This window comes from Sinohyriopsis cumingii, chromosome 13, assembly GCF_028554795.1.
Source record: "Sinohyriopsis cumingii isolate HCF-2022 chromosome 13, ASM2855479v2, whole genome shotgun sequence".
Lineage (NCBI taxonomy): Eukaryota > Metazoa > Mollusca > Bivalvia > Unionida > Unionidae > Sinohyriopsis > Sinohyriopsis cumingii.
This window is the reverse complement of record NC_142973.1, coordinates 5696712-5717641: the sequence shown is the minus strand read 5'-3', so window position 1 is coordinate 5717641 and position 20930 is coordinate 5696712. Positions and strand designations below refer to the sequence as shown.

At 36.8% G+C, this 20930-nt stretch overlaps 1 protein-coding gene across 1 annotated transcript in view; it reads right to left on the bottom strand.

Moving 5' to 3' along the window:
- The window catches only part of LOC149784888 (uncharacterized), a 41140-nt gene that overhangs the window by 17242 nt on the left and 2968 nt on the right, over positions 1 to 20930 (bottom strand). The window contains exons 2-3 of the mRNA XM_089978467.1: positions 17538 to 17695; positions 2125 to 2277 (exon numbers count right to left, since the gene is read on the bottom strand). Coding sequence (XP_089834593.1) covers positions 2125 to 2277; positions 17538 to 17695 — 311 coding nt within the window. The remainder of the gene's footprint in view (positions 1 to 2124; positions 2278 to 17537; positions 17696 to 20930) is intronic.

Sequence of the window (20930 nt, the reverse complement as noted above, 5' to 3'; positions counted from 1 at the left end):
TACACTATACTATTGTGTCGTGCACATGCGTGCAATATCAAGGTCTTCAGTATCATAGAATACTGCACGATTCTGACAATGTAAAGTTAATGGAGAAGAAAAGGAGTATATAATAAGATCAGATTTTTCACATGATGAAAAATACCAATTTTATCTGACAAAAGCACAGAATAGTGTAGAGTAAATGATTCTGAAATATACTCAAAATCCTTGATGTCTTATGTTAAATGACTTGTTTCTTGAAGAGATATGAATGTTCTTCCAAGATCTTCCTTACTGCAATTTTGGAACACCAGTAATTTGATTCATAAAATAAACTATTTAAAACTACAGAAGTGAACTTAAATTAGTAACCCAAGTTTAGCTCATGGTGATGCAAAAGTATTCAATAACTTGTATTTATCTGCTAATGAGACGAGTTCACATGTCCACTTCTGAAGTGAAGACTTTTATGTAGGGAGGCAATTGGTATTTATCAGTCTTCTTGTTTCTAATTCAGTGGTCCCTCATTTTTGAGGCCCCTCAAAAGTGAGTCTGCTCATATGAGAGCTAAATCTTGCCCAAGACCATAATATATTTGTACCATTTTCCCACTGCTCCCAATTATGCAAAGTAACTGATCTGATAAGGCCCCATTTATATTGCAGAGGATGTGGCCTGGTTAGAGGCGGTCCAATCTAAAAATAAAGGCAGTAAACTAGAGAGTGCCATGTTAACATTAATTTTCACTTCAATAAAAGGTTTCATTTTTATGCTCATTTACTTGACAAGGGTCAAGATCACATCCAATTTCACAGGCATTTGGATACTGTCAATCCTGCCAACCCATTTCACAGGCATTTGGATACTGTCAATATCACCACACTATGTCACAGACATTTGGATACTGTCAATCCCACCTCCCAATATCACAGGAATTTAGAGACTGTCAATCTCACCACCCTATGTCACAGACATTTGGATACTGTCAATCTCACCACCCTATGACACAGGCATTTAGAAACTGTCAATACCACCTCCTGATATGACAGGCATTTAGATACTGTCAGTCTCACTATTTTATGTCACAAAAATTTGTATACCATCTATCTCATCACCCTATGTCACAGACATCTGGATTCTGTCAATCTCACCATTCTATGAGACAGGCAGTTCAATACTGTCAATCCCACCACCTATGTCAAAGGCATTTGGATACTGTCAATCCCATCTCCCTATGACACATGCATTTGGATACTGTCAATCCTATCTCCATACATCACATGCATATAGATATTGTTGATCTCACCACTATGTCACATACATTTGGATACTGTCTCTCTCACTACCCTATGCCACAGGCACAAGGATACTGTCAGTCCCACTACCCTATGTCACAGGAATAAGGATACTGTCAGTCTCACTACCCTATGCCACAGGCATTTGGATACTGTCAAACCCACTACCCTATGCCACAGGCATTAGGATCCTTTCAATCCCACTACCCTATGTCATGTGCATTATAAACTGTCAGTCTCACTACCCTAGGCCACAGGCATTTGAATATTGTCAGTCTCACCATCCTGTCACAGGCATCTGGATACTGTCAGTCTCACTACCCTATGCCACAGGCATTTGGATACTGTCAGTCTCACTACCCTATGTCACAGACATTTGCATACTGTCAATCTCACAACCCTATGTCACAGGCATTTGGATACTGTCAGTCTCACTACCTTATGCCACAGACATTTGTATACTGTCAATCCCATTACCCTATGACACAGGCATTAGGATACTGTCAATCCCACTACCCTATGTCACAGTCATTTCGATACTGTCAATCTTATTACCCCATGTCAGAGTCATTTGGATACTGTCAATCTCACCACCCCATGTCAAAGGCATTTGGATACTGTCAACCTCACTACTTTCTGTCAAAGAAATTTGGATACTGTCAATCTTACCACTCCATGTCACAAGCATTTGGATCACTTTGGACTCATCTGCACTAGCTTTAAATCACAGCCGATTAAATCAATTTTGTCATGGCCAAAAATAATGTGATAGAATTTTCATACTAAAAGTTGCAGGAAACTGCTGCACAGTCAATCAAAACAATTTAGTTAAAAATGTGAAACTTGCCTCTTAGTACTCCATGTTCCATGTCATCAAGACTAAATACATGTCCTCCAATCTTATATCCCGTTTTCTTCCAGAACTGCTGGATCTGAAGAACTGAACTTGGCAGTTCATCTTGTTCCACAAGGCCATGGATTGTTAAAGCATTGTATATGTCTTAATGGAATTAAGGGCAATGTGCTTCACGTAACAGTACATTATCTAACTGATAAAATAACCAAACAATATTGAACTTAAGCATGGGACAAGGTATCATGTACTACTTTACAACTTTGATAGGTATAATAATTTTAAATCTAACACCAAACACATGGATTTAACACAATGATGTGAACTGAGTTAAACGACTGATATAAGGAAAATGATGTCATTCCAAACAGGAATGGATCATAACATGTAATTCAAAACAATAATCAACAAGAATGAATGAAAAGAAATTAAACCAATATGATTGACTTACAGATCCATCACCATGAATGATCCACGTTTAGAAATTCAAACAGTGTTACATCTACCACCATGGGTATCCAAATATGAATTGAAATGACAATGAATGAGTTATTATTCACCAAAGGGTGAAAAATGTATGGACTTGTACAAATACAAGTACTATTTTATCCTCAAGTAGGATGTACATAAATATGTATATTTTCATTCAGTATACTGAATAAGCTATTCACCAAATAGTGATACTGATAAATTCACAAAAAATAGAATATATAACTCATGTCATCTAGTTGCCAACCACAAAATATATTCATTCCCACCATTCTGTTGGATGATGAAGGAGCCACCACATAGTTTGCTCCATCCAGTCTGCCAAATGATCCCTCAAGAGCCCTCCTTGTTCACTGCAGCCCCAATGGTCCCAAAGCTTTGGTCCCTCAACACAAGGCAACCACTATCTTTCTCTGAACCAATGTTATCACTGACTGCAGGACATAGGTTATATGAAGAAGAAAAAAACACAAGTCCCAGGACTCTGCATCAAAGATATCAGCTATACAGCCTAAAACACCCCTTCAAATTCAGACCCATTTATCATCCATTAATACATGGAACATTTAAATAAATTTGTCTGTTCAGTTATAAAATGGCTAACTTGAAAATGGACTAAGGTGTATCTAACAGCATGGTTTTATATGACATAGGTCTGACTTTTGGTAAAATTTAGAAAACTGAAAAATCCAATATATCAAACAATTTTATCACATAATATGGATAGCAAAAAGAGAATACAATTTCATATTTCATGTATATTACATGAAGATTTTGCTCGCACAAAGATGACTGCTTACTGACAATACCTTATGTGTCACTGTTCACAATCTTGAGCCTACAAGTATCCAGGCTATGGTACAATCCATGGCAAGAGAGCTTAAGTTTATCGGTTTTCTCATTGCAAGCATTTTGTCATGCAGCATGGGGTTAACTGAACTTAGAGTTTTGAAATTGTGTAAGACATCAATAAACCACTCTCAGGTAATGCTATACATGGAAACAAAACCATGACACATTTTAGTTCAGGTGTAACACATAGACATTAAGAATACATTATTTCATTACAGCATAACAACTGATTACTAGTGAATCAATGAAATTTCATTCGTGTATATACTCTTTAACTAAACTTACTGTGAAAAAACCATTATTATGAGACTTACATGACCTTGACCTTTTACCTTTATATCCTCAAATTTCTAAGTTTCTTTCTCACCATAAGTGCAAACCATCCACAAACTAATGTAATGAAACTTATTCTAGAACAAATGAGATATTTTACAAAACCCATTTTTTCATCATGTCACAATGCTCCTGACCTTTTGATCCCAAAACCAATGGGCCTTTCAATGCCTAAGGTACAAGCACTGCGCACATCTCTTTAGATCATTTGACCCTAAAAACGAATATTCTTTTCTTTCCAAATTGTAACCCTGTGACCTATCCAAAATCTAGGAGAATGTACATTTTTCAAACAGAAACAATTTTTCATTTTCAGTCAGTGACTTTGACTTTTGTCTTTTTGCCCCAAAAATTATTAGGCTTATACCTTATTCTGGCTGCAAGCCAGCTATAAAGTTAAGTCCGGATATATGATTTAGAACAAAAGCTACTTTGCTGAAACCACATTTCTCCTTTCACAGCAACCATGAACTTTGACTTTTTTCCCCAAACATCGTAGAATTATTCCTCATCTTTAGTGAGAGACATGCATAAAGTCTGATTCATGTCTGTGATGTAGAACTATTGTTACTATGTGTGTAGAAACATTTTTTTTCCTCAGTCATTTTGATCTTGACCTTTGACCTTTTGGCTCCAGAATCAAAAGACTTCTTCCTTACCCAAAGTGAAAGCCATGTGCAATTGTTTCTTGAGAAGATGAAGGAGAACTCAAGTATACCCTAACACCCCTTATACAATAGTCCCAAGGATCCCTTAACCCCTCTTAAACAATAAAGCCCCTTAGTGTACCATAACCAATCTCATAGGGGGCGCTCACCAATTAATATGTACTTTAGAGAGAGTGACGTATGTAAGGTGAAGTAGTTCGCATTTAAAACATGCACAGTGGAGAGAATGTTGGCATACCTGTATGTTACAGTAATGTAATGTGCATGATATTTCTTTGGATATTGTACTTTTGGAAATTTTACATGATTTAAGCACACTGCTAACTAAAATGACTGCTCCCTTGTGTTAAAAAATCAGCCTGAATTAGTCTAAAGTATACTATACATAGCAGCTATTAAAATAGGGAAAATGAATTTTGCCAGACTAGACAATACCAGCTTCTGAAAGTGCAATGAATGAATTACCAAATATGTAAAATGTAAAAAAAGTTATCAGCTCTTTTTCGTACAATTTACCTCTGAAGTTCAGGAAGTGAAAATGACCAAGTAGAGCTAGCACTTTTTTGAAAGGTTCACATTTGAAGTAAGGCCAAGCTGTATACTCTATAACCCATAGTACACCCATCAATCATACATCAAAATAAAGGGAATTAAAGGTTCTTTTTATTATACCTAAGATATACAGTCTTTTTTAAATAGTCAGTATAACCAGTGAGGAAAGCTGTGGAAATTCTTTTTCTTTAAAATCTTAACCCTATGGAAAATGCGAAACTATATAGCACCACCACATCACTAAGCCCCTTAGTTTACCATAACCAATCTTATATTACAAAGCCCCTTAGTTTACCATAATCAATCTCATATCACAAAGCCCCTTAATGTACCATAACCAATCTTATATTACAAAGCCCCTTAATGTACCATAACCAATCTTATATTACAAAGCCCCTTAGTGTACCATAACCAATCTTTTATCACAAAGCCCCTTAGTGTACCATAACCAATCTCATATTTCAAAGCCCCTTAGTGTACCATAATCAATCTCATATCACAAAGCCCCTTAATGTACCATAACCAATCTCATATCACAAAGCCCCTTAGTGTACCATAACCAATCTTTTATCACAAAGCCCCTTAATGTACCATAACCAATCTCATATTTCAAAGCCCCTTAGTGTACCATAACCAATCTCATAACCTAAAGCTCCTTAGTGTACCATAACCAATCTCATATTTCAAAGCCCTTTAGTGTACCATAATTAATCTCATATTACAAAGCCCTTTAGTGTTCCATAACCGATCTCATATTTCAAAGCCCCTTAGCGTGCCATAACCAATCTCATATTTCAAAGCCCCTTAGTGTACCATAACCAATCTCATAACCTAAAGCCCCTTAGTGTACCATAACCAATCTCATATTTCAAAGCCCCTTAGTGTACCATAACCAATCTCATAACACAAAGCCCCTTAGTGTACCATAACCAATCTTACATTACAAAGCCCTTTAGTGTACCATAATCAATCTCATATTACAAAGCCCCTTAGTGTACCATAACCAATCTCATATTTCAAAGCCCCTTAGTGTACCATAACCAATCTCATATTACACAGCCCTTTAGTGTACCATAACCAGTCTCATATCACAAAGCCCCTTAGTGTACCATAGCCAATCTCATATCACAAAGCCCCTTAGTGTACCATAACCACTCTCATAACCCAAAGCCCCTTAGTGTACCATAACCAATCTTATATTGCAAAGCCCCTTAATGTACCATAACCAATCTTATATTTCAAAGCCCCTTAGTGTACCATAACCAATCTCATATTACAAAGCCCCTTAGTGTACCATAACCACTCTCATAACCTAAAGCCCTTCAGTGTACCATAATCAATCTTATATTTCAAAGCCCCTTAGTGTACCATAACCAATCTCATATCACAAAGCCCTTTAGTGTACCATAATCAATCTCATATCACAAAGCCCCTTAGTGTACCATAACCACTCTCATAACCCAAAGCCCCTAAGTGTACCATAACCAATCACATATCACAAAGCCCCTTAGTGTACCATAACCAATCTCATATTTCAAAACCCCTTAGTGTACCATAACCAATCTCATATTACAAAGCCCTTTAGGGTACCATAACCTCACTACCTTAATTAGCCTACTCATTCAAAAATGTGATCAAAGATAGCAAGGCAACCAAGCAAAATTAATAAGTGAAATAAAAGGCTTTGTTTCATAGAAACAGTTTGTTATGGAGAAGCAAGTTTCAGAGTTTGAGATTAAATTCCTGGCACTCAGAGATTTCCTCAGTGATAAGAACAAGTTTCACTATTACATGCATTAAAATCACAGCATAATTAATTTACTAACAGAACAATAAAAGAAAATTCACTAAACTGTCCCTACATTTTTAAAAAAGGAATCTTTCCATGTTTGGTATGTTTCTTGGATTGCATTATGATTCAGCAGAGAGCAAACCTGAGAGCACATGAAACTGGACTAATCAACAACAAAAATCACTGATGTAATATGTAAAGTTGCGGAAACCAGTTGCAATGCTATCGTTTAGATCTTAGGGATACTTGAAAATCAAGGCAATTTATACAGAAAAAGGAACAACTTCATCAGGAAATGCATTTTACTAACCACTATTCTAAATGCGATTATAAAATGATTATTTGGCCATTAAACAGCCTAGCAACCACCACCCCTCAGTTTTCTCTATGTCCACCCAGGGATGGCATTACTTTTTTGGAGGTCCCTCAGTAACTTGCATCCTAGCTTATAGTGTTATGTATATCTATGTTTTTGTAACTCCTGGTACATGATTTTATCTAATTTGTATAATTTTTATTCATAGCTGTAAATTATACAGAATATATTTGGTTAGTCTTGCCTACATGACCGGAGTCTATAATGAGCATACAATTACATAGGGTCTATAAATAGATTCTTACGTATGTGTTGACAATTATTAATACTAATCTTAATGGTGCCTTTGGATTGATTTCTCATTGGCTGATGGGGTTTCAACATTGGTTGGGCTAGGTCACATGAATAGGCAAGTTCAAAGTAAAATGAGTAGTATGATCTGTCACATGGGGTATATTGTGAAATAAAAGTCATATTATCGGGTGTATACAAGGAGAGAACCAAGCAATCCAATTCATTCCAATTTTGGAGTCATTCTCATTTCTTATCTTTCTGTTGTAAGCTTGCAGACATGTTTAATGTTGTACTTAGATATTATTTGAGAGGAAAAACATTTGTTTGAACTGTTCAGTGGAAATAGAAAGTGCTCATTATTTGGACTATAAGTCTGGAACTGTTTTGAATTATCTGAAGGAGTTCTGGATGATGCCTTCTTGACAATGTCATGATTCTTGGTGGACCAGTACATTTCCACTTTTGAAATTTAAACAGAACTTTTCATATATTTAGGACTTTCATAATCATAGGATTATTCTGGATTTACATCATAATACTAAAGTTCATCTCACATTTTTATTTACAACTCTGATGATTAAATTCTGTGTTGGTTTTAGAAAACTTGTTGGTTTTGCTTGTTTCTGTTACTTAGCTTCTGACCATAGAGTCGTAGCAAATCAAAAGTGTGGTCTATATTTTGGACCCCGTTGTGTGCAAGTTATTGAGAGAAAGGTGCATTATGACACTGTATTAGCTGAACTGACTTGTTAGCGGAAGTTACTTACATGACTCCTATCACCATGAGTGACTTGCTAGGCCCATAATAGTAAGTGAATGACTCACTTGGTAAACTATTAGCATGAGTCACCTGATGGGCTCAAGGAGAACAAGTCACTTGCATGGTTCCTATAAACATGATTCACTTACTAAGCTTCTATCAGCATGAATCCTTTTGCTATGCCTTATTAGCATTAGTTGCTTGCTATGCTTTGTTAGCACAAGCCACTTGCTATGCTTTATTAGCACAAGCCACTTGCTAGGCTCTAACAGCTTTGCATGAGTGACTTGCTTTGCTTTATTAGCACATGCAACTAGCTAGGCTTTATTGGCACTAGTCCACTGCCAGGCAGTAATAGCAAGAGTCATTTGCTTGACTCTATTAGCACATTTAATTGCAAGGTCCCTATTAGCATGAGTCACTTCATAGACTCTATTGGCTCTAGTCCTTTGCTAGACTCTATTAGCATGAATCAACTGTGAGAGTCTTATCTGCATGAGTTACTTGCTAGGCTCCCAAGAATAGTTTAAGAGGGAAAAGTGCATTTGCTTGCCTGGCAAAAGAATTTCTCAGAGTAGTCGCAAAATTTTGCCCTTGAAAAACATGAACAAGTGTGCCAGAATAGGGGAGTTTGATGAACTTGTTCATCCCAATGTGATTCAAATTACTTATGTCACATTATTAACTTGTATTTTCAATCATAATTCCATTTTTTCTCTGAAGATTTTTTTTAAACATACAACTGTTTGATTTATTGCTGAGTAATGAATTTTTGCATATACCTTTGTAAAGTAACTGTGTACCATATTATATCATTTACCAGGCATACAACCCCTCCAAAATGTCTGCTACTTCAAGGCAATAATCTAGAGATGACCTGTTATGCCCATAAATGCTCAATTGCCAAACATATTCTATTTATTGAAATGAATCACCATCTGTAACTTCTGATGTCATGTGCCATCTTTTGTCGCTAATGCTGTCATAAGTTTTGATGCAAGATCCATTCGCTACCTGCATGCTTTGTGACACCTCTAAGTTTATCCTTCATCTGTCCATAAAACTATGTTCTCAAACGGATGGCTAAAATATTCATGAAATTGGTACACAAGTTGCCCATCATCTGCTAGAGGGGGATATTTGTTTGGTCCCTCTATTGGGGTCCCATAGAAAGGAATCAAAGTAACCACTGCAATATAAAATGTTTTAGTTACAGTGTGATTTTTAAATATTTTATCATAATTAAATAAGTGCAAGTTATTACGATTTTATCTTCTTAAAATACATAATAGAAGAGAGTGAGAAGCAACAAGCTTTGTAAAATTCAACAAATAATTTATTTCCCTATAATACAAAATGAAAATCTAAAAAGAACTTATGGCATAGCAAATTAAATTCCGAATAATCAAAGAATTTCTAACACAAGTCCTTATATTTAAATTTCTTGACTGAGAAAAAATAATTATAATATGTAGTTATCCATACTCAAATAAAATATTTAGCTATGTATCATTTGTTTACAGAATAATAACAAAAAAATCAATGATTCAGGTCAAGTAGAGAATGAACACAATTTTGTACAAGGTCAAATCCAACATATAATGTTACATTATCAAAAGCATATAATGAAACTTAAGATACTTAAGTGATTTTAAAAATCAAAGTATCAAGCCTGGAACATATGCACAGGCATCTGTGAACACATAAACATATATAAAATACAAAATATCATCCTGCATTGACAAATTCAACTGTGAAAATGATGCAAAATTGCAGAAAAGCAGGCAGTATTTTTGTACTAGAACTGTTCAATTGTCTAAAGATTTCATCCATTTAAGACAATGATTATGAAAAGAAGAAATGCTAGGAGCCTGCCTTATGTCACTGGGAATGTTGTTCCATACCAGTGGGCTAGTATATTGAAAACTTTTTTAAACAATTCCTTCTTTGGCCTTGGTATAATGTAATTTTACTTCTTAAAACCTTAAATTTGGAGTACCATCAGCATCTCTTTGGTGAAAGATCTTGCTTAGATAGACAGGAATGGCTTTTCTGGATACTTTATACATCAAATTGGCCTTTCTAAGAAATATTCTTTCATGTATTGTTAAAACCTTTATATTATTCATTGCATCCTGAAAATTGTCTATACTTTGATCTAGAATTAAATGGCAAGCCCTCTTCTGGAGTCTTAAAAGTGTTGCTATGTTTGAATTAGAGGTATTACCCCAAATTACATTACAGTAGTCCAGATATGGCGGAATATAACTTTTATAAAAGATGACCCTATACTGAAGAGGAATGTATGTTTTGATTTTCCTCAGTAACCAAAGATAAAAATTAAACTTTTTTGAAATATGTTTAATGTGAATAGACGAAGTAAGATTGTTATCTATGAATACATCAAACTTTTTATTATGATGTTGTTGTTGTTGTTGTGGGGTTTAACGCCATTTTTCAGCACGATAGGCTATACATGGCGGCCAGTATTAATGGTGGAGGAAGAACCCGGAAAACCCCGGAAAGAACCACCGACCCACGAGAAGCTACTGGCAAGCTTTCTCACATGCCCACATTGGCTGAATCTTAGACTCGAACCGCCGCAGACAGAGGTGAGATGGCAGTGATCCGTAACGAAGAGCGCTTTAGACCACTCGGCCACTCGTGGCCCCCTTTTTATTATGAGAGGTCATATTAAGGCTCACATTGTCAAAAAGAACCAGGAGTTTGTCGCTATCTAGCCTTGCTCATTTTTGTTGCATTGTAACTAGTAGGGCTTTCGTTTTTTCTGTATTTATGATCATACTGTTTTCCTTCCACCATACTTGAAGTCTGTTGAGAGCATCTTGTCAGTTATTTTCAAGTACCATTTTGGTTTTACCCATCTCAAACAGTGTAGTATCATCTGCATAGAGGTCAGTGGAAGAAACTGAAATTCCAATCTTAAGAGGGTAGTTGTTGAAAAATAGAATAACAGAGGTTCAAGGATAGAGCCCTGTGGTACTCCACAATTTATAGTTTTCTTTGAGAAAGTTGACCATTTAAATATACTTTTTGCACTCTATCAGTTAAGTAAGAAGTAAACCAGTTTAGGGAGTTTTCACTGCACTGATAAATTTTTAGTTTTTCAAGCAAACTTTCATGGTCTACAAGCTCAAAAGCTTAACAAAATCAACCATAATAGTGCCTACCATTTCGCCTTGATCTAATGCTTTCAGCCATGTATCAATCAAAGATACAAGTGCAGTTTCACAGGAGTGATTCTGGCGAAAGCCAGACTGATTATCATGAATAAGATCATAAGTGTTTAAATAGTTGAGAAAAGAATCACGTACATGTTTTTCTAGTAATCTGGAGAGACAAGGAAGGATAGAGATGAGTCTGTAGTTGTTTACAGCATCTTTTGTTCCCGCTTTCATGCAATGGTATAACCTTGGCAGTTTTCCATGTCATTGGAAATTTATTAGACCTAATACTTTCATTGCAAATGAAAGCTATACTATCTACAACTGCAGTTGCAACTACCATTAGTAACCTTGGTCCAATCATATCAAGTTCTGTAGCTTTACAATCATGAGCCAGTACTGTTATTTGCAATGACAATTCAGGGAAGTAAATGGATGATGTGGCATTGTGATTTACAATGGTAAGTTAGGGATGTAAATGGATGATGCAGCATTGTGATTTACAATGGCAAGTCAGGGAAGTAAATGGATGTAATTTACAATGTTGAGTCAGGGAAGTAAATGGATGATGTGGCAGTGTGATTTACAATGGCAAGTCAGGGAAGTAAATGGATGATGCGGCATTGTGATTTACTATGGTAAGTCAGGAAAGTAAAAGGATGTTTTGGCATTGTGACTTACAATGGCAAGTCAGGAAAGTAAATGGATGTTTTGGCATTGTGACTTACAATGGCAAGTCAGGGAAGTAAATGGATGATGCGGCAGTGTGATTTATAATGGCAAGTCAGGAAAGTAAATGGATGTTTTGACATTGTGACTTACAATGGCAAGTCAGGAAAGTAAATGGATGTTTTGGCATTGACTTACAATGGCAAGTCAGGAAAGTAAATGGATGTTTTGGCATTGTGATTTACAATGGCAAGTCAGGGAAGTAAATGGATGATGTGGCAGTGTGATTTACAATGGCAAGTCAGGGAAGTAAATGGATGATGCGGCAGTGTGATTTATAATGGCAAGTCAGGAAAGTAAATGGATGTTTTGACATTGTGACTTACAATGGCAAGTCAGGAAAGTAAATGGATGATGTGGCATTGTGATTTATAATGGCAAGTTAGGGAAGTAAATGGATGATGCAGCATTGTGATTTACTATGGCAAGTTAGGGAAGTAAATGGATGATGTGGCATTGTGATTTATAACGGCAAGTTAGGGAAGTAAATGAATGATGCAGCATAGTGATTTACTATGGCAAGTCAGGAAAGTAAATGGATGATGCGGCATTGTGATTTATAATGGCAAGTTAGGGATGTAAATGGATGATGCAGCATAGTGATTTACAATGGCAAGTCAGGGAAGTAAATAGATGTTTTGGCATTGTGATTTACAATGGCAAGTCAGGAAAGTAAATGGATGTTTTTGCAGTGTGATTCATAATGGCAAGTCAGGGAAGTAAATGGATGATGTAGCATTGTGATTTATAATGGCAAGTCAGGGTAGTAAATGTATGATGTGGCATTGTGATTTACAATGGCAAGTCAGGGAAGTAAATGGATGTTTTGGCATTGTGATTTACTATGGCAAGTCAGGGAAGTAAATGGATGTTTTGGCATTGTGACTTACAATGGCAAGTCAAGGAAGTAAATGGATGTTTTGGCATTGTGACTTACAATGGTAAGGAAGGAAAGTAAATGGATGTCTTCGCATTGTGACTTACAATGGCAAGTCAGGGAAGTAAATGGATGTTTTGGCATTGTGATTTACAACGGCAAGTCAGGGTAGTAAATGGATGATGTGGCATTGTGATTTACAATGGCAAGTCAGGGAAGTAAATGGATGTTTTGGCATTGTTACTTACAATGGTAAGAAAGGAAAGTAAATGGATGTCTTCGCATTGTGACTTACAATGGCAAGTCAGGGAAGTAAATGGATGTTTTGGCATTGTGATTTACAACGGCAAGTCAGGGAAGTAAATGGGTGATGCGGCATTGTGATTTATAATGGCAAGTCAGGGATGATGCGGCATTGTGATTTATAATGGCAAGTCAGGGAAGTAAATGGATGTTTTGGCATTGTGATTTACAATGGCAAGTCAGGAAAGTAAATGGATGTTTTGGCATTGTGACTTACAATGGTAAGAAAGGAAAGTAAATGGATGATGTGGCATTGTGATTTACAATGGCAAGTCAGGAAAGTAAATGGATGTTTTGGCATTGTGACTTACAATGGCAAGTCAGGAAAGTAAATGGATGATGTGGCATTGTGACTTACAATGGCAAGTTAGGGAAGTAAATGGATGATGTATCATTGTGATTTACAATGGCAAGTCAAGAAAATAAATGGATGTTTTGGCATTGTGACTTACAATGGCAAGTCAGGAAAGTAAATGGATGTCTTGGCATTGACTTACAATGCAATGTATAGATGTTTTGGCATTGTGACTTGCAATGGCAAGTCAGGAAAATAAATGGATGATGTGGCATTGTGACTTACAATGGCAAGTCAGGGAAGTAAATGGATGTTTTGGCATTGTGACTTACAATGGCAAGTCAGAGAAGTAAATGGATGATGTGGCATTGTGATTTACAATGGCAAGTCAGAGAAGCAAATGGATGATTTGGCATTGTGATTTACAATGGCAAGTCAGGGTAGTAAATGGATGATGTTGCATTGTGATTTACAATGGCAAGTCAAGAAAATAAATGGATATTTTGGCATTGTGACTTACAATGGCAAGTCAGGAAAGTAAATGGATGTTTTGGCATTGTGACTTACAATGGCAAGTCAGAGAAGTAAATGGATGATGTGGCATTGTGATTTACAATGGCAAGTCAGAGAAGCAAATGGATGATTTGGCATTGTGATTTACAATGGCAAGTTAGGGAAGTAAATGGATGATGTATCATTGTGATTTACAATGGCAAGTCAGGAAAATAAATGGATGTTTTGGCATTGTGACTTACAATGGCAAGTCAGGAAAGTAAATGGATGTTTTGGCACTGTGACTTACAATGGCAAGTCAGGAAAGTAAATGGATGTTTTGGCATTGACTTACAATGCAATGTATAGATGTTTTGGCATTGTGACTTACAATGGCAAGTCAGGAAAATAAATGGATGATGTGGCATTGTGACTTACAATGGCAAGTCAGGGAAGTAAATGGATGTTTTGGCATTGTGACTTACAATGGCAAGTCAGAGAAGTAAATGGATGATGTTGCATTGTGATTTACAATGGCAAGTCAGGGTAGTAAAGGATGATGTTGCATTGTGATTTACTATGGCAAGTCAGGGAAGTAAATGGATGATGCGGCATTGTGATTTATAATGGCAAGTCAGAGATGTAAAATGAACAGTGCAGCAATGCGATTTACAATGGCAAGATAGGGAAGTAAATGGATGATGCGGCAGTGTGATTTACAATGGCAAGTCAGTGAAGTAAATGGATGATGCGGCATTGTGATTTACTATGGCAAGTCAGGGAAGTAAATGGATGATGCAGCAGTGTGATTTACAATGGCAAGTCAGGGAAGTAAATGGATGATGTGGCATTTTGATTTACAATGGCAAGTCAGGAAGTAAATGGATGATGCAGCATTGTGATTTACAATGGCAAGTCTGGGAAGTAAATGGATGTTGCGACATTATGATTTACAATGGCAAGTCGGGGAAGTAAATGGATGATGTGGCATGGTGATTTACTATGGCAAGTCAGAGATGTAAAATGAACGGTGCAGCAATGCAATTTACAATGGCAAGAAAGGGAAGTAAATGGATGATGCGGCATTGTGATTTACAATGGCAAGTTAGGGAAGTAAATGGATGATGTATCATTGTGATTTACAATGGCAAGTCAAGAAAATAAATGGATGTTTTGGCATTGTGACTTACAATGGCAAGTCAGAGAAGTAAATGGATGATGTTGCATTGTGATTTACTATGGCAAGTCAGGGAAGTAAATGGATGATGCGGCATTGTGATTTATAATGGCAAGTCAGAGATGTAAAATGAACGGTGCAGCAATGCAATTTACAATGGCAAGATAGGGAAGTAAATGGATGATGCGGCAGTGTGATTTACAATGGCAAGTCAGGGAAGTAAATGGATGATGCGGCAGTGTGATTTACTATGGCAAGTCAGGGAAGTAAATGGATGATGCAGCAGTGTGATTTACAATGACAAGTCAGGGAAGTAAATGGATGATGCGGCAGTGTGATTTACTATGGCAAGTCAGGGAAGTAAATGGATGATGTGGCATTGTGATTTATAATGGCAAGTCAGAGATGTAAAATGAACAGTGCAGCAATGCGATTTACAATGGCAAGATAGGGAAGTAAATGGATGATGCGGCAGTGTGATTTACAATGGCAAGTCAGTGAAGTAAATGGATGATGCGGCATTGTGATTTACTATGGCAAGTCAGGGAAGTAAATGGATGATGCAGCAGTGTGATTTACAATGGCAAGTCAGGGAAGTAAATGGATGATGTGGCATTTTGATTTACAATGGCAAGTCAGGAAGTAAATGGATGATGCAGCATTGTGATTTACAATGGCAAGTCTGGGAAGTAAATGGATGTTGCGACATTATGATTTACAATGGCAAGTCGGGGAAGTAAATGGATGATGTGGCATGGTGATTTACTATGGCAAGTCAGAGATGTAAAATGAACGGTGCAGCAATGCAATTTACAATGGCAAGAAAGGGAAGTAAATGGATGATGCGGCATTGTGATTTACAATGGCAAGTTAGGGAAGTAAATGGATGATGTATCATTGTGATTTACAATGGCAAGTCAAGAAAATAAATGGATGTTTTGGCATTGTGACTTACAATGGCAAGTCAGGAAAGTAAATGGATGTTTTGGCATTGTGACTTACAATGGCAAGTCAGGAAAGTAAATGGATGTTTTGGCATTGTGACTTACAATGCAATGTATAGATGTTTTGGCATTGTGACTTACAATGGCAAGTCAGGAAAATAAATGGATGATGTGGCATTGTGACTTACAATGGCAAGTCAGGGAAGTAAATGGATGTTTTGGCATTGTGACTTACAATGGCAAGTCAGAGAAGTAAATGGATGATGTGGCATTGTGATTTACAATGGCAAGTCAGAGAAGCAAATGGATGATGTGGCATTGTGATTTACAATGACAAGTCAGGGTAGTAAATGGATGATGTTGCATTGTGATTTACAATGGCAAGTTAGGGAAGTAAATGGATGATGCGGCATTGTGATTTATAATGGCAAGTCTGGGAAGTAAATGGATGATGTGGCATTTTGATTTACTATGGCAAGTCAGGGAAGTAAATGGATGATGTGGCATTTTGATTTACTATGGCAAGTCAGGGAAGTAAATGGATGATGCAGCAGTGTGATTTACAATGGCAAGTCAGGGAAGTAAATGGATGATGCGGCAGTGTGATTTACTATGGCAAGTCAGGAAAGTAAATGGATGATGCGGCATTGTGATTTACTATGGCAAGTCAGGGAAGTAAATGGATGATGCAGCAGTGTGATTTACAATGGCAAGTCAGGGAAGTAAATGGATGATGCGGCAGTGTGATTTACTATGGCAAGTCAGGGAAGTAAATGGATGATGTGGCATTGTGATTTATAATGGCAAGTCAGAGATGTAAAATGAACAGTGCAGCAATGCGATTTACAATGGCAAGATAGGGAAGTAAATGGATGATGTGGCATTTTGATTTACAATGGCAAGTCAGGAAGTAAATGGATGATGCAGAATTGTGATTTACAATGGCAAGTCTGGGAAGTAAATGGATGATGCGACATTATGATTTACAATGGCAAGTCGGGGAAGTAAATGGATGATGTGGCATGGTGATTTACTATGGCAAGTCAGAGATGTAAAATGAACGGTGCAGCAATGCAATTTACAATGGCAAGAAAGGGAAGTAAATGGATGATGCGGCAGTGTGATTTACAATGGCAAGTCAAAGAAGTAAATGGATGATGCGGCATTGTGATTTACTATGGCAAGTCAGGGAAGTAAAATGAATGATGCAGCAATGTGATATACATTGTCAAGTTAAGGAAGTAAGTGGATGATGACGGCATTGTGATTTACATTTTTAAATGGTAAGTCAGGTAAGTAAATGTAGCTTTAGGTTTACGAAGTAGATAAATTCTTGGTCTAAAAGATACTGATAAAGAAAGCTTTCTTTTCTTGTTCTGAGCTGAAATCTAGATTCACATCTTGCAAATGGGCTGCTTGTTCCTTATAATTCTTAAACAACTGACTCTCCTTCAACCTCTTGTACTTGACTCCCTTTCCATCTGGTGTCATATACTCTCCCTTCAGTCTGAATAGAGAAATAAATGCAATAGGTTATTTATAAAGCTGGATTACCTCCAGTTTCACTTACAATAGTTCAACAACAAAAAAAGGCATTAACCGAATTCTTCTAATGAAAAGCCAATGCTTGATATACCTATGTTCATAATAAATCTAAATAAAAATATCCCCTTGAAAAAGTTGTCATTAATTACACTGCTGACAAACTGCACCTTAGTCCGAAAAATATAAAGTTCAATGATTAATAAGATAAAGGATGAAAACAAAGTAGATGTTAATATCAACAGAATCCTGCAAAACAAAAAAACGTTTAATTGGAGGCCTCTAATTTGTAGACAAAAGCTTAATTATATCCATCATATTAGGTGAACAAAAAAAGTTATTTTGATACAAAAGAGAAAAAATAATCCTGGTTGGAAAGAAAATCTCAGGTCCATCTTCCCCAATAAAGTAAGTGGTTGGTCCCCAAAGCTGTGAACTACAGAGGAATCTAGTGAATGACTGATGACATACAACACTGAGTGTCATGCTACCTGCATGAACCAATACAATTCATTGGTCACATTTGTACATTTCTGAAGGGCAACATGGAGTGTTATTCTACCTGTATGAACCAATACAATTCATTGGTCACATTTGAACGTTTCTGAAGGGCAACATGGAGTGTTATTCTACCTGTATGAACCAATACAATTCATTGGTCACATTTGTACAGTCCTGAAGGGCAACATGGAGTGTTATTTTACCTGTATGAACCAATACAATTCATTGGTCACATTTGTACATTTCTGAAGGGCAACATGGAGTGTTATTCTACCTGTATGAACCAATACAATTCATTGGTCACATTGGTACATTTCTGTTTGTTTATGGCAAGTTGTATTGGTTACATGTGACTGTCCCATAAAATTCAGATCATATGCTAGCCTCCTGAACAATATTGGAATAAGTTTCTAAATAATAGATAACATTGATAATAATAATAATAATAATAATAATGTGTACTTAGTACAGTGATTAATCTTTAGAAGCTCCAGGCACTTTACAATATTAGATAACATACAAAAACAAATATAATGACAGGATTACAAAAACAATCATGAAATTACAAGAACATGCTGCCAATAATTACGGAAGTAAACAATCATCATCATCATCATCAATCCCATAACTCATACCAAAGACAACTCCACAACCTATTCTCTCCATTTTTCCCTGTTATCCACAGCCCTTTATGAATCTCCAAACCTCATGCCTGTTCGTTCTTTAATGTTGTCTTCCCACCTATTTTTCTGTCTGCCTTTTCTTCTTCAGCACCTTCTCACTTTGCCTTGCAAGACTGTCTATGTCAGTCGAGGTGACCTTGACACATGACCATACCACTTCAGTTTGCCTTGCAAGACTGTCTATGCCAGTCGAGATGACCTTGACACATGACCGTACCACTTCAGTTTGCCTTGTAAGACTGTCTATGCCAGTCGAGATGACCTTGACACATGACCGTACCACTTCAGTTTGCCTTGCAAGACTGTCTGTGCCAGTCGAGATGACCTTGACACATGACCGTACCACTTCAGTTTGCCTTGCAAGACTGTCTATGCCAGTCGAGATGACCTTGACACATGACCGTACCACTTCAGTTTGCCTTGTAAGACTGTCTTTGCCAGTCCAGATGACCTTGACACATGACCGTACCACTTCAGTTTACATAGTTGGAGCCATGAAGGGTGGTGATACATTTTAAGTTAAAAGTCTGCCAAAGGAGCAAATGTCATATGTCAAATTAGAATGTTTTAAACTATATTAATTAATAACTGGCTATGATGAAAAAAATACTTTGTTAATTTTCTGCAAATAACTCTTTATCCAATTAAATCTAATATGCTCTTCTGCCACCCAGAGAAGGATCTGAATGGTTGATCATGTGACTGTGTTATGAAGTATATAGTGCATGAAAGATCTATAAAACTCAATATGTTCACAGCTGTTCAATGACATAATTGCTTCTCCTGCTAACATAAACCATATCAATTTTGGGGAAAAAACTGATTACTTCTGATCATGAAGTTTAAATTTAAAACAAATTATTCTTGTTTGGCCTGCCGTGTGTATAAAGTGGAAATGGGTGCAGTGTGTACAAAGTGGAAATGGGTGCAGTGTGTATAAAGTGGGAATGGGTGCAGTGTGTACAAAGTGGGAATGGGTGTAGTGTGTACAAAGTGGAAGTGGGTTTCCTGTCTTGCAAGCTAACTCTCTCTCTCTCTCTTGTGCAAGTACAGTGGGACCCCGCTATAACACGGCAGTTGGGAGCCATAGAATCCGACCGTGTTATGAACCGAACTGTGTTATAAGCAACCATGTACAGTACCAACACATTTGTCGATTTAACGTGTGTGTGTGTGTGTGTGTGTGTGTGTGTGTGTGTAATAAAAGCGGGTGCGAAAATGCATGCTTCCTTGGCACAATTACCATTTTAGATCAATGTATATTAAATGAGAAAAACATTTGCTGCGATAACAGAAATTGCATGTATAATATATTACTTTATTCAGAAAACCATGCATTGGTACATACACATGTATAGTTTATATTAACATGTTTAATCTATAGCATGAATAGAGAGCATCAACACCGTGTACTCACCAGCGAATCTCATAACATACATTGAATCCACAATACAAGTATTTCCATCGAAAATATCCACACACAGATGTAAAATATTCAATAATTTTGTCACAGATCATTATGTGACTGAATTCAATGGGAAAAAATTAAAACATTACGTAATGGGTGTACGTAACGAATGATGAAACAGTACGTCCGAAGGTTAATTAACGGTGTCTGTATAAATTTCATGTGTCTAGATAGAAATAGAGGACTCTACCTCTCTCAAGATCACTACTACACCTTAAATGTAGTGATTGTGAGAATGACTATTTGTGAAACAAGCAGAGTGTTAGAAACAAGAATTAAGGAACACATCAGTAAGGAGTCATCTGTAATACATGAACATTGTAGCAATACGGGACATTCCATCATTCCCAATCAGACCAAAGTATCACACCTGGGAACAGCACATGGGTAAGGAAGGGGAAGGAGGCAATTTAAATGCAACAACAGAGGCCAACACTAAATAGGGATGAGGGACTTGAATTACCACCCATCTACACCAGTCTCCTTGTATCATGTGACCATTATAAGTCACCTGATCAGCAGTAGTTGCGGATGAAGTCAGTATAATA